The sequence below is a fragment of the Protomyctophum parallelum genome (genome assembly GCF_964188405.1).
Source record: "Protomyctophum parallelum genome assembly, chromosome: 1".
Taxonomy (NCBI): domain Eukaryota; kingdom Metazoa; phylum Chordata; class Actinopteri; order Myctophiformes; family Myctophidae; genus Protomyctophum; species Protomyctophum parallelum.
Window position 1 is genome coordinate 55,490,300 of NC_139697.1, and position 13,328 is coordinate 55,503,627.

At 44.0% G+C, this 13,328-nt stretch overlaps 1 protein-coding gene across 1 annotated transcript; it reads left to right on the forward strand.

Annotated features, from left to right (window-relative positions):
• Nucleotides 1–9,207: 9,207 nt before the first annotated feature.
• On the forward strand, nt 9,208–11,817 carry LOC310875964 (cilia- and flagella-associated protein 298-like; the record flags this gene model as incomplete). The annotated part of the gene is made up of 5 exons (XM_083789413.1): nt 9,208–9,297; nt 9,418–9,576; nt 10,338–10,469; nt 10,621–10,707; nt 10,863–11,817. 5 exons carry the CDS (start codon nt 9,208–9,210, stop codon nt 10,971–10,973), a joined length of 579 nt encoding a protein of 192 aa, XP_083645539.1. The 3' UTR covers nt 10,974–11,817.
• Nucleotides 11,818–13,328: the final 1,511 nt, after the last annotated feature.

The window sequence follows — 13,328 nt, forward strand, 5'->3', positions numbered from 1 at the left end:
AGCACCGAAAAGCGCTTCTATTCTATTCTATTCTATTCTGTGTTCTGAACCGTGGTCAGTGATTTTAGTGTCCATATTAGTTATGATTGATGTAGAGTAGTTGGGATAGAAATATCACGGATAATGTGATACATTGTAGTGTAATTGTATGTTGTATGGGGCGGCGGTGGCTCAGGGGTAGAGTGCCTGGATGGTAACCGTAAGGTTGCCAGTTCGAACCCGGGCTCCCCCAGAGTTACTGTCGAAGTGTCCTTGAGCAAGACACTGAACCCCTAATTGCTCCCGATGTGCTAGTTGGTGCCTTGCATGGTTTCCGCTGCCATCGGTGTATGAATGTGTGTGTGAATGGGTGAATGTAATGCACAATCTCTGTAAAGCGCCTTGGATAAAGGCGCTATATAAATGCACCATTTACCATTTACCATTTGTTGTTACACCCTTATGATGTCACAGACTTTCATCAATGTGAAGTGCTAATTATGATTAGTACTTTTACATTGTTGTTTACATACAGTATACAATTAACAATCATCTAATTGGTTTAGTGTTGAATCGTTGCATTTATAATTAGTTCTTTATTTATTTTCTTTGATTTTTACATGTGAATTAAATTTCAGGAGTTAAAATTTAGTTTTCAGAACATTTGGGTGGATTTGCTCTATTTAGCCACCTGATGGCGGAAAAGGCCATGTAAGATGGAGCAGTCCAGTCCATGCTCATTGAAGGAAGACTTCACCCATTTTCAACCTATCTTCATATAATTGGTCCTCACTAATGTTTATGATAATATGGCACCATTTTCTATTACTTATTACACCCACCCACACACACACACACACACACACACACACACGCGCGCACACAGTGACCTGTTTTCATGTTGTTCCTACCACATTCCTTCACTTAAGTGATCCTTTCCTAATATTCTGTCGCTTCAGATCCAAAACACGCCACGCCCAGGTCCGGACAACATAGACTGTTTGATGACAAGACAAGTGAGGAAAAGAAGATAGCAGGTCTTCCACACGTGCAGCTGCGCACTCCGTCCTGCAAGATAGCCACAACAGAGCAAGCCAGCACTGGCATCACTGCTAGCGTAACCCTGCCCCCACCCCACCCTGCCTGTGCCATTGCTATGGCTTACTACCTGGCTGTACTGTAGCTCTCCCATCATTCTTTAGCCCAGTGGTTCTCAAAGTAGGGTATGTACGGGAACGCCCAGCGGTCCTTGAGGGGGTTTCAAAGGCATAATGATTGATACTTAAGTTGGCCCTGGTGCTGGTGTTATCACAGTCGTTGTTTTTGTTGCCCAGTTTATGTCTTAGCCCAGTCTATAGCAGTGTCGTCAGAGCGTACTAGAGCGTCTGTACTGTACTAAGAAAGCGAAAAGGTCCCGTGGTAGTGACGTTTTTTTAGACAGAGAAATAGCAGAGAAATAGCAGATCCGCACGCGCGCGTGCGCAGAGAGTCTTAGATGGAGTTGAATAATCGCGTCCCGGTGCTGGTGTTATCACAGTCGTTGTTTTTGTTGCCCAGTTTATGTCTTAGCCCAGTCTATAGCAGTGTCGTCAGAGCATACTAGAGCGTCTGTACTGTACTAAGAAAGCGAAAAGGTCCCGTGGTAGTGATGTTTTTTAAGACAGAGAAATAGCAGATCCGCACGCGCGTGTGCGCAGAGAGTCTTAGATGGAGTTGAATAAAGTGTCGCTTCGTTTTTACCCGAGAGAAGTGGATGGAATTAAGTAATCTCAAGTGACGCTTCGCGACCCATAAGCCCAGGAAAGTCCCACGGTAGTATTATCATAGTCTTAGTTGTTGTTTTTTTTCCAGTTTTAACTAAAACCAAAGAATTACATCATCATCAATGACATTAATAACAAGCCAAATAGGAGTCTTACATTTGTAGTTTCACAGGAACATAATGTCCGAATATAATATTCTTATTTAGTTCAATCCAGTGGGGGGTTCCAGGGCAGAGGGGGGGAAAAAAAGAGCTAGTGGTAACTCCATACAGGAGGGCCGAGGTGGGAGGTTCCTATCGTGGGAGTCCTAAGGAGACATATTCAGGCTAAGGAGCCCTGCCATAACTGCCAGTATTTTTCACCCGTTGTATTCTGCCAGTGGACTTTATCAGTCTGGGTCAGTAGATCTCCCGCTGGTAGGGGAGGAATATGTGGGTACTTTTCAAGGCAACCGTTGATCCTACGTAAGTCCGCTTGGTGTTCAGCGGGAAGGTCGGGTGAGAAGTTTATCAGAGTGAAAAGCCTTGGGGAATTTTTCGGTTGCCACGTCTCGTAGTCGGCGTACGTTCCTCTCGAAGGTGTTAAGCTGTAAGTTATGTCTGTTATTAAAGCCGAAAAATAGAACGATTTGTCTCACCTCGGGGTGGGGCTTGGGTATTTTCGTCAGAATATCAATCGCGTGCGATACGCCGGCCCCCGGGTAGCAGTCTACTTGGACCCTCTGATCCAGAATATAGGGAAGTAGCCTAAAGTTAGAGGCTCCTGCCAGAATGGTGGGACGCGTGGGATCCAAAGCCCACACGCTCTTGTCGCCCTTGTGCGAATGTATAGTACGTTTGGCTAAGGACAAGGGGGTCTGTAGGGTGGAGGTAGAGGGGTCGCTCGCCGTGGTAGGTTCTTTGCGATTCGCATAGACCAGTAGTGTGGCGTCGAGTAGCCGTTTCATACTGATGCTGGGTGGTTCCGGTGCCTGAGCCGGGGGTATCTCTAAAAAGGAATCCAAGATCATTTTGTCCGTAGGGGAGGCGGCTACTACTACCTGGGGTTGTGACGTCATGTTGGGTAGTTGGACAACCGCTAATACAGGGGAAGAACTGGGCGAGGACGTTTGGGAGAATAGGAGTGGGGAATCCATGAACGTTATCGGGTCGGCGGTCGTCGGTCCAGACCGTGTTAGACCGCCGGGCGTTACTGCCACAGTCGAGGTCAGTTGTTGTGAGATTGGGGCTATCCAGGCGCGGGAAGGAGACGCAGGGTCCCAGAAGGACGCGTGAATTCTACTTTTAACTAGGGACTTTAGGTGTCTGTTTACCTCGCGAAGGGCTGTCGCCCAAGATTCCTGTGGGTCCTGGCATGATCTAGTTTTCAAGGTGTCCAGGAGAGAGGCTATCAAATGTAATGAGTATAGGGAGGTGACCTCCAACCAGAGCTGGATCTCTGTACAGGCCCAGGGGATAATATAGTATATTAATATTGTTGAGCTGCAGTTATAATATCATATGCTATATTATATTAGTTGGCTATGGATACAAACCACAGAGCTGAAGCTTTGTATATATTTTTCTTCAAATATGGCTGGTTAAGAAAAAAAAGATTACAAACTAGTTTAAGGTTGATAAGACCTATATTTCCTTCAAGGTGAAGTCTGCTGGTCAATATGTTGAGCTAAATGTTGAGCCTTTTTTTTCCACTGTGTCTACTTTTATTTTATTTGAACAGACCATAAGTACGGTATGAGAGACGTTGAAAATGGAACCTGACATTCCCAGAATAATTAGAACTTATTAGTACTTAAAATATTAGATAATGTCTCAAAGATCCTTGTCCAATATGATATTGGACAATATCTATCCAAGGGCAAATAGCGAAACTGTGTGTGGAGATTTACCTCAGGCTCTGCTGAAGCATAAACTTAATATAGGTTTGTGTGTGATTCTGATTGAATTTGAAGTGTGGATTTTATATTGTCCCTGTCTATTCCAATTCCCAATTAAAACTATCAAACTCTTTACTGCGTAATGTTTGTCAAAAAGGTCCACGATAACACTATGATTTTTTTTTTTTTTTAAAGATATTTTTTTGCGGCTTACGCCTTTTATTGTTTTTTGAAGGGACAGACAGTAGGCTGACAGGAAACGGGAGAGAGATGGGGGGATGACATGCAGTAAAGGCCGTGTCGGGTCCGGGAGTCGAACCCGCGGCACACTGCGACTGGTTTACCAGTCCGGTGCCCAGACCGTTACGCTACGGCCTGGGCCAACACTATGATTTAAGGGCAAACTGTGGCTACGGGCTAGCAGTGGATTAGAAGATTACTTTGTCTGAAAGTTTGTGAATTTAAAATCAATTTGCTTTTTCATACTTAGATGACTTTGCAAAGTTTGCATTAATTTCTGAGTAGTCCTGTAGTCATGTTCTTCTATGTTATCCTTATAATTTTGGGCGGGAACCCCCTTTGGTGTCTGCTATTTTTGAAAAATCAAAGAACGACTGACATGGAAACATAGCTTTTTCAGAAAACTGTCAGGATGTAGAAGACATTTTTAGAATCTGATCTCAGGTCAGAATGAAAACTGTCAGGATGTAGAAGACATTTATAGAATCTGATCTCAGGTCAGAATGGGTTAAATCAACAATCTACCGTATATGCTGAGTAATAAGACAGAATGCCCACTTGGGCTTGTGTGATATTGCACTTTGAGCATCAGGCAATATCTTGTCACCTACTGTAAGTACAGTTAACTGAACAGTCTCTATAGTTCTCAATAGAAAGAGAGAAACCAGTCAAACCACCACCGTTATGATAGTTATATTATATCAGGATACTTTACCATACAGCAGCATATCATTTTTATTTCTAAAAAGTTGAAGCTTTAAAGAATTGGAGTTCTCCTAAACCTTTTGATGTGTTGTTTTGCATGCTAAATTAAACAGGCTTACAAGTTAAGATGGGACATAAATGACCCCAAAGCACATAATAAATAGAACTTTAATATGAGAATCGGAGAACATTGCTGTGTTGTTCATAGACTGAGACCATTTCAGCACACATTACCTCCACAGGGTTTAGTGTGTCAACAATGGAACTGGGACCATTCCCATTTCAGCACAGCAGCTATGATTATTAATTATGATCACCACTATAAGCCATTGTGAGATAGGCTAATATTAGAAGTTGACACACTGTTTTGTTATTTATTCTATATTTTATTGAAGTTGTTCGTTAAAGACATAAGAACAGATAACGGAACAGAAACAACAAAGGACAAAATACCATCTGAATAATTAATGATGAAAATCAAAACAAGAAAATACAGGATATTATTGTTAAAAAAGAAAGAAATCCGCTTTGGTCCATTTGTACACTCTTTGCATTAAGGACTTTACTGTGTAGAATAAGAGTCTCCTGTTGGTCCCTGATGCTGATGCCCACTGGCCTTATGTTCCTCTACTTGAGACGCCAGTGCCTGCAAAGCTATTCCTGCTCCTGCGTTTGAACAGTGTTTTGGGGAGGTGGAGAGAACGACTCGTCGTCAGGTGAGTCGTCCTCTCCTGCATCAGCGCCCTGGTGTTCTTAATCCACTCCTCTTTTGTTCCCACGTTGGATGCCCTGAGTACGGTCAGGTTGTGGGAGGTGGGTTTCCTTCCTACCGCCAACAGAGCAAACTTACAAGGGTCCCCCTCGACGTGTTCAATCACCCCCAACAACTCCGACGTCTGTATTGTATTCTTGAAGCGGTACTTTGTCCCGCCGGTGGAGTCTCTGACCTCCTTGCTGAAGACCAGTGCCTTCTCCAGCAGGAACAGGTGGCGGTGGTGAACCTTCTGAATGAAGGAGCTGGGGTTCTGCACCTGGAAGCTGTCGTGGAGGATCAGGTTCCCCTGGACCTCCAGGTTCTCGTGGAAACCCTCCAGCGAGGCAAGGTGCATGGCGTCGTTAACTCTCTGGAGAACACCCAGGATCACCTGCAGGCCCTCCGCAACCTCGTCCTTCTTTCCCTCCTCGCAGCACGATGACAAGTCCTTGAGCAGGAGCTGGTACTTTGTGATCCTCTGCACGGGTTTCATGAGGTGGGACTTGATGGAGTTTGCCCGATCGAGGCCGCGCCTCCGCTGGATGCCGTCGAAGAAGGTTCCGGCGTGTTCCGCCACGAGCCGATTGGATCCGGGCGCGTTCTTGCAGTAAGTCACGTACGCCTGGAACTTCTCGGCCCACGTGATGAAGCAGTGGCCCACGTCCTCCGGCAGCTCGCAGTCCACCAGGTCCTTCAGGAAATGATCGCTGTGGAACTCGTAGAGCTCCCGCATGTTCCCGAAGATGGCCTGCTCCTTGTCGAGGATGCCCGTGGGTATCCCCTCCTCCTCCTCCTGCACTCCGCTGGCCATCTCCCACAGGTACGTCTCCAGACACTCGCGCAGATCCCTGACGTAGGACTTCTCCGTCTGCAACAGCTCGTCCATGATGTAGCCTCGTTTCTGGGCCGACCTGCTCCTCTTCTCCTTGCTGCTGACCTCATGGTTGTTGTGGTCAGGCAGCTTATTGACGTCCTCAGCTGGTATGATGATGGCTTTGTGGTGGTGTGGCAGCATCATTCGCTCTCTGGCGAGGGCACTGCGCTCCAGCGTGGACCGAACAAATGCCAGCAACAGCCGGGCCTGGGTGTTGTTGTTGTTCATCTGATTGTTGTGCAGGCACTGCTGCAGCAACTCCTTCCAGGCATCTTCTCTCTGCTCGGCCGTTCTCAGCCTCCAGGCCAACCTCCTCCATGGCATGATGACACCATCACTGCACTCCATCACACCTGACCTCTGCTGGACACTCATCTCCATCATCTCCAACATTCACAATGAGTATGTGACTTGTGACCTGTCTGTCGCCTTTTAAAGACCAGACCTGTCAACAAATACATTCAACAAACGGGGTGAAAACCATGGCAACAGCGTCACAGCGTGGTCAGTCGATGCCACGTCACGGTCAAGTGGAGACACGCCCACCCAGCGTGCTACAACAGACAACGTCAGCGTTTTCAGATCAACAGGTATCAACATAATCTAAATTGTAGCTTTTTTTACTGATGGAAATTGATTTAACATGTTTTCTCTGGGATTGTTTATTGTATTAACTCAACCTAAATCCGGGAGAACTTTATTCATCATACCTAAACATGTACCAGTTTATTTATTTGCATTCGTTGTGTTAACAACGAAGCTTGGCAGTTCGGCCTATGGGATCTGTTGTCGCTGTGTACCATAGAGTACTCTAAGCTGTGTACGCTCAAAGTCTATGTTGTCATGGTTACGGACCGTGTACCCGCAGGCGATGGGATTGGGCCCTGTAGTCGCTGTGAAAACTGCGGTTGCCATGTTCGCTTATTATAAGCAATGTTGGGATTAGTCTTCTGTAAAGTTTCTTGCTAAGAAGTATAGTTGCTGGTTTTGCTTAGTTGGTCTTCATAATGTTGGTTTAAACAGTGTTCAAGCCAAGGACCGCCAAATTAACATGTAATTGCCTGCGGACCTCCACCTGAAAACATTTTAGGGACCGGAAAATAGTTTATATATTTTTTATTTTGGGGCTTGTTTTCATATACCATGATTGCTTGTTTCTCTCTGAAAACCTGCCAACACGTACTGTTGATAGTAAGCGGTCAAATCGATGAGTGCAATCATGTTCAAAATGAACTCGAAGAAGTGAACCGACGTTTATTTTTTTTATCATTAGCCTACGTAGCACAACAAGCTTAATAGCTGTCTGAAAATTAAACAACATAAACTTCTCTCGTCAGGCATTTATGGCCATGCCAAGGTAGGTATCATTCAAATGGACCCTTATGGGACTGTAACTCTGAGAGTGTATGTAATGCAAATGACCATTTGCATTTGTACGGCTAGAGCCGTAAAGAATCTTCTCTTACGGGGGTCCCTGGCATATGTTTTCTAATGGGGGTCCGCAGGCTAATTAGTGTTAATTTGGGGGTCCTTGACATGAGAAAGTTTGGGAACCACTGGTGTAGGACAGGCTGTGGTTCAACAAACATTGTGTGCCTCAGGTCACCCCTGTAAAAATAACCTTTTCATCCACTGCACCACCTGAATTACACTTTATAGCACCTTTTGTCATATTAACAGTATGTAAATATGTATATGTTCCTCCAAAGATGCAGTATGTAAGGAGGGAAGCTGGAGAGAATATTTTGTTTCCACTAGGACAGACTGAAAATAACTTTTATACTTGGCATTTAACCAGTCCAACCCCAGCATTAATTCCTATGCCGTGTGGAACATTCCGAGCTGCCAAGCTCACAACGCGTGTGAGCTTGTAGATCTGCCATTTGTGATGGTGTAGCCTACTGTAGGCCAGGGGTTCTCAATGCTTTTGACTGGGGACGCCAGGAAATGCTATCCTATCCTATCCTATATAATGTGTCAAACATTGGCCAAATTGTCAAATATTACATAAGAAAGAGGCAACAATTGTGAAAATAACCGATATCGGCTGTAACAGCCAAAAAACTGTATGCCTCGATTCCTAAATACCAAAATAATTGTTTGTCTATGAATCCTAACCATTAAAGTAAACCTTGACTCTGGCGCCACCCTCAGGCCCTCAAGTGTCAACGTCCCACACAGTTTATACATCAATGTAGTCACACAATGTTCTGAGTAAAGCGGATGAACAGTGTTTGTGACACGTTTGGCCCCTTGGGGCCCCTTGACTGAGCCCCTGGGGGCCCTTTGACTGAGCCCCTGGGGTTACTATTCTCATAATCCCTCTACAACAGTGGTTTTCAACCCTTTTCATATCAAGGCCCATTATTACTTGCGCAAGCAGAGCGCGCAAGTAATGTTTTCGCCCGGTCTCTTCCGCCGTGACAGCTGTCCTGCCATTCGATGTTTATGCAGAAAAACATCAAATCTGTGCCTGTTTTGCTGGGACCAAATGACCACAAATGACCATATTTCTTACGTCATCATTTAGAGCTAGTCATACGTATACTATATACATAATCAGTAATAATAAAATAGCAAGTTGTGCCTGATCTGCTGGGACCAGAGTACGTGGAGTGTATATGTATGACTAGCTCTTCACCCAAACTTATATAGATAGAAACTTGAATCATACTTAATAATACTAGGTGTTTATATGCATAAAGTAGGTAGTTAGCAAATAGTTACATCAAAAAATTATACATTTCAAACGTTCCTTCACAGAGATACTGAGATTTGACAGTTTACAGCGGTCGAAAGGACTTGCGCGCTCTGCTTGCGCACTAGTTGGCCATTTATGGCCTACTAGTGTGCAACAAGCAAGTATGCACTCGACAGAGTGCAGTTCTAGTTCTGAAATAGTGTTGCATAATGCATACAATATCATATTGCATGTTTTTGGTTATTGAAAGAGGGAATGTGATTTTGAAGAGTGTCAGACAGTACATGCTATCCATATGAGCGTCTCACAATAAAAATGTCCGCCTACTTTCTAACAGCTCCAAACGAGAAGATGAAAGAGGTACTGTTGAAGACAATGGAAGAGTCAAGGGCACTGATCTCAAAAGTAAGTTTTGTGTTTATTGTGGAAGTAGCAGTTGCCCCCAGTTATATATTCAGTGTTTTATAACATAAAACACACACTCACAGCTCCAGAGCTTTCATATTGCTTTATTTTGTTCTTCAGAAACAAGTGCAGGCCAATGTGTGCAGCACCATGGAGGTGGTGAAGGAAGCCTTAGACCTGCTGAGGGGTGCAGTCATGATTGTTTACCCCATGGGTCTGCCTCCCCACGACCCAATCAGGATGGAGTTTGAGAACCAGGAAGACCTTTCAGGGACTCAGGTAAATGGCTCAACAATGTTTCATCAATGTTTTCTCATGGGGATCAAATAGGTCTAATTATGTATTAGCTCCAGGAAAGGCATTGAATGTAGCTTTACTAAAACAATATTGTGGTCTGATCCATTTTATTCAGCAGGGATTGTTCCTGTGTGTGTTCCAGTCAGGAACTGTTGTTGCTGGGTTCAACCTAGCCTGGCTAATAAGCCAGACTAATATCACACAACACTGTCGCAGGATGCAATTTTTGTTTGCCAACGGCTGATTCGGTCTGGTTTATTAGCCAGGCTAGGTTCAACCCACTGCATGGGAAAACACTGCATAGCATTGCAGGAATCACAAATTATATGGGATATTTAGTGGGTAACATGTAAAATCAGTGTTAATTTAAAAGAAAATACAGCTTGACACCTCAAAAACAAATATAGCTGATCTATCAAGCTCAAAAAATCTTGTTTATTCCTGAAATAAATGTGAATATTCTTAGTTTTCTTTTGGTAGAAAAACAAAAAACAAAATGTTTTTATCATTGTGTGACCTATAAAAATGTGAAATCCAAGTGAAATTAGTAATCATAAAAAAATTGACAATTTTAACCATCACTGTTGTCCCTCCAGGAATTTGCACTTCTGTGACTGCATAATGGATTTTGTGGGGAGGGAGGGAAATCCATTTTATTCTAGCTTTTAGTCTAGTTCTCTCTGCCAGTCATTCTCTCTCAATCCATCAATCTCTACTCCTCCCATTATTGTCTCCTTCTCCAGGCTGCTCTGCAGGTGATCACAGAGGATGAGTGTCAGCTATGGTGGGCTGCCAAAGAGATGCAGAGAGGGAAAAAGCTACAAGACTACATTGGCAAAAATGAGAAGACCAAGATTGTTGTTAAAATCCAAAAGGTGAGGCCTCTTACAGCCTAAATGAATGTTAACTGCCTTTAGTCATAATACAGTTAATTTGTCTGTTTGAGGTATTGTGTGATACATACTGTAGTCTGTAGTGTATATTGACATGTACCGTATGTGCGGCTGTTCCTTTCTGAGTGGCCAGGGGGCGCCTGCGAGAGAGCCTCTGATCACAGAAGAGCAGCAGAAACAAATGATGATGCACCAGTACAGGAGACAGGAGGATCTGAAGGTGAGGGCAGGGCAGGACCAAGCAACATGTTCACTGAAACATTACACGGGTTGAAATGCAATGTGGACTGCAGAGTACCGGTAGTCTTTTACAAATCCATACTCCTGGTTGTGGCCAATGTGGTTCTGAAAGTTGGTGACACTTATATGTTCCAGAAACTTGAGGACGCCGACGATGACAGCCATCTGGATTCGCAGTGGTCGGACAGACAGGCTCTGAAAAGACAGTTCCAGGGTCTCAATAACATCAAATGGGGGCCTAGGTAGCGGATGAACACAACACACGTGTGCACGCTGAGGCCTCACTCACACCTTCGCATCTAGCATACAACATGATGTAAACAAAGGGTAAGTGTCATGGCCGCCCCATTGCATTTCCAATGGAAGGCACATGGTTTGACACAACATTTTTGTTGCACGGCTTTCGGCTGTGTTTCGACTGCCCCCCTCCCCCTCATACAACAAAAATGTTGTGTCAAACCATGTGACTCCCATTGGAAATGAATTGTGAGCTTGCATCAGTAAACAAGTCTCATGCATCAGCTATGCATCAATCTGTTGTGCAGGTGTGAGTGAAGCCTGAGGCCTCTGGAGCCACTGCACTCTGGCCTGGCCCACCACTGGGTGCTCTCTATCAAATCTGTCTGCAGCCCTCCATGGGCACACGGTAACACTAGTGATGTCAGATCACATGACGCGGAGAGCCAAGAGTACGCAGGGTGCCTTTCATTTCAAACGAGCATTAAAAACAGCTGGTTTTACTGATTAACATACTTTTAATCACAGAAGAAGGACATAATTAGTGAGATCATCTGGTTTAGTGTTGGGATCACATGATTAGACCATCCTGCCTCAAAACAGTGCACTGCTTTTTTACTTAAAGGTCATATTGACGACAGAATGATTTTAGCTTTGTAAGATGATGAGTGATGACCACCAATATACATGTGTGTTCTGTTCATTGCTCTGGCTAATGTACTTGTTCCCCTAAGACTACCTTATAGACGGAAGGGGGAATTGACTAACCAAGTCCGACATCTAGTGCGTTAATGTTGTTTCTTGCCCATTTAAGTGTTTGGCAGATTCCTCTCATAACCTTTCACTGCGTGTGTTCAATTATAGTCAGACTGTACATAAACAGTTCAGCCACAGTCTGCACATGAATCTGAACATATGGTAGACACATAACCTCAGGTGTGTCCCTTGTTAAATTATTTCCAAACATTCACAGTGTAAACGTGTTTTTATTTAAGCTGTGCAAAGAAGTGAAGTATAAAATAAAAGTAAAGTCATACTTTGATGAATGTGCTTAAAACTGTGTACATGTGTATCTACGTATCTTATGGATGCCGTGGTTTGGAATCAAGTGTGGTTCAACAAATGTAAGTAAGTTGACCTGGGAGGGTCCATTTGGTTACATGTGTAGTTGGGTGAGGAGTCGGGATGCTACACCTTTCCTTTCTTTGTGCCCCTCCCAAGAAACAAATGTTCTGTGATATCAACTCGCCGGTCAAGTGTCGAATCAAGCCATTTTTCTGTTTCCGCTTCATTATGTGACTTCCCTTCACGTGCACGGGCAGCTTTGCTTAGCTGAATACATTTTTGTAATCTCTATATAAAATTCCTATACATAGTGATTATGTATGTACAATTTCCAAGGCAGACGCTACCCTGCCACATGTGTTTGTGCTTACTTTCTGTGGTATGCACAGTGTAACCAATATGCACTGATATGTTACCTGCTGTCTTTGGGTTGAGGCCAGAGACTCGTATGACAAAGTTACAGAGACCTGTAGGCTGAAACAAGGCAAAGGGGGCTTTTTATTTTACCGTGCTTGAAGTTTCTTCTCTGTGTTGAGGGCTTTGACTCATGATTTGATCCGAAGCTTCAAATCATACACATTTTAAAGAATGTGGTATGTGAGTGTACGTGTGTGTGCTGTGTGTGTGTTTGTGTGTGTGTGTGTGTGTGTGTGTGTGCGCCTGTGCCTCATTTATGGCAAGTATTTAGTTCACTTGCAAAAAGGGTTTGACAGCAACTCCCAAGAATAAAGGCATATGGACATGCTTGTGTGTGTGTGTGTGTGTGTGTGTGTGTGTGTGTGTGTGTGTGTGTGTGTACAGTGTTTTGCAGTGGAGACAGCAGCCTGTGGAACCAAATCTATTCCCTTTGTAGGGTTTATAGGACAGGGTACTCGTATCGTAGAAATATGCCCAAAATGTAAATTATGTTGTATGACTTTTCTTCATTTTGACCTTTTGCTAAATCCCTCCCCAAAAGCGATTGTCCAATGCTTAGCAACCGTTGCTAAATTGAACAAGCTTCCAGCTCCTGCCATAGCTGCCAAATGTTATTTTGCCTGCACATACAATCATTTGCAACATTATTAGCAAGAATAGGAATACCAGGATAACGCGATGGTGTCCAGCGACAGATTCCACATACCCAGAAAACCCAAAAGGGTGCATTACCGTGCTGAAATCTGTACTTAAACAGCAAGGCGTGCACCTGTTGAACATATACACAGCTTAACATCACACAGATGTGCTGTTAGAATGTTAGAATTTTGCTCAGGTGGGTATTGGCACCTGTGCATTCTGTTTGTTCAATAAAAAGCCCAT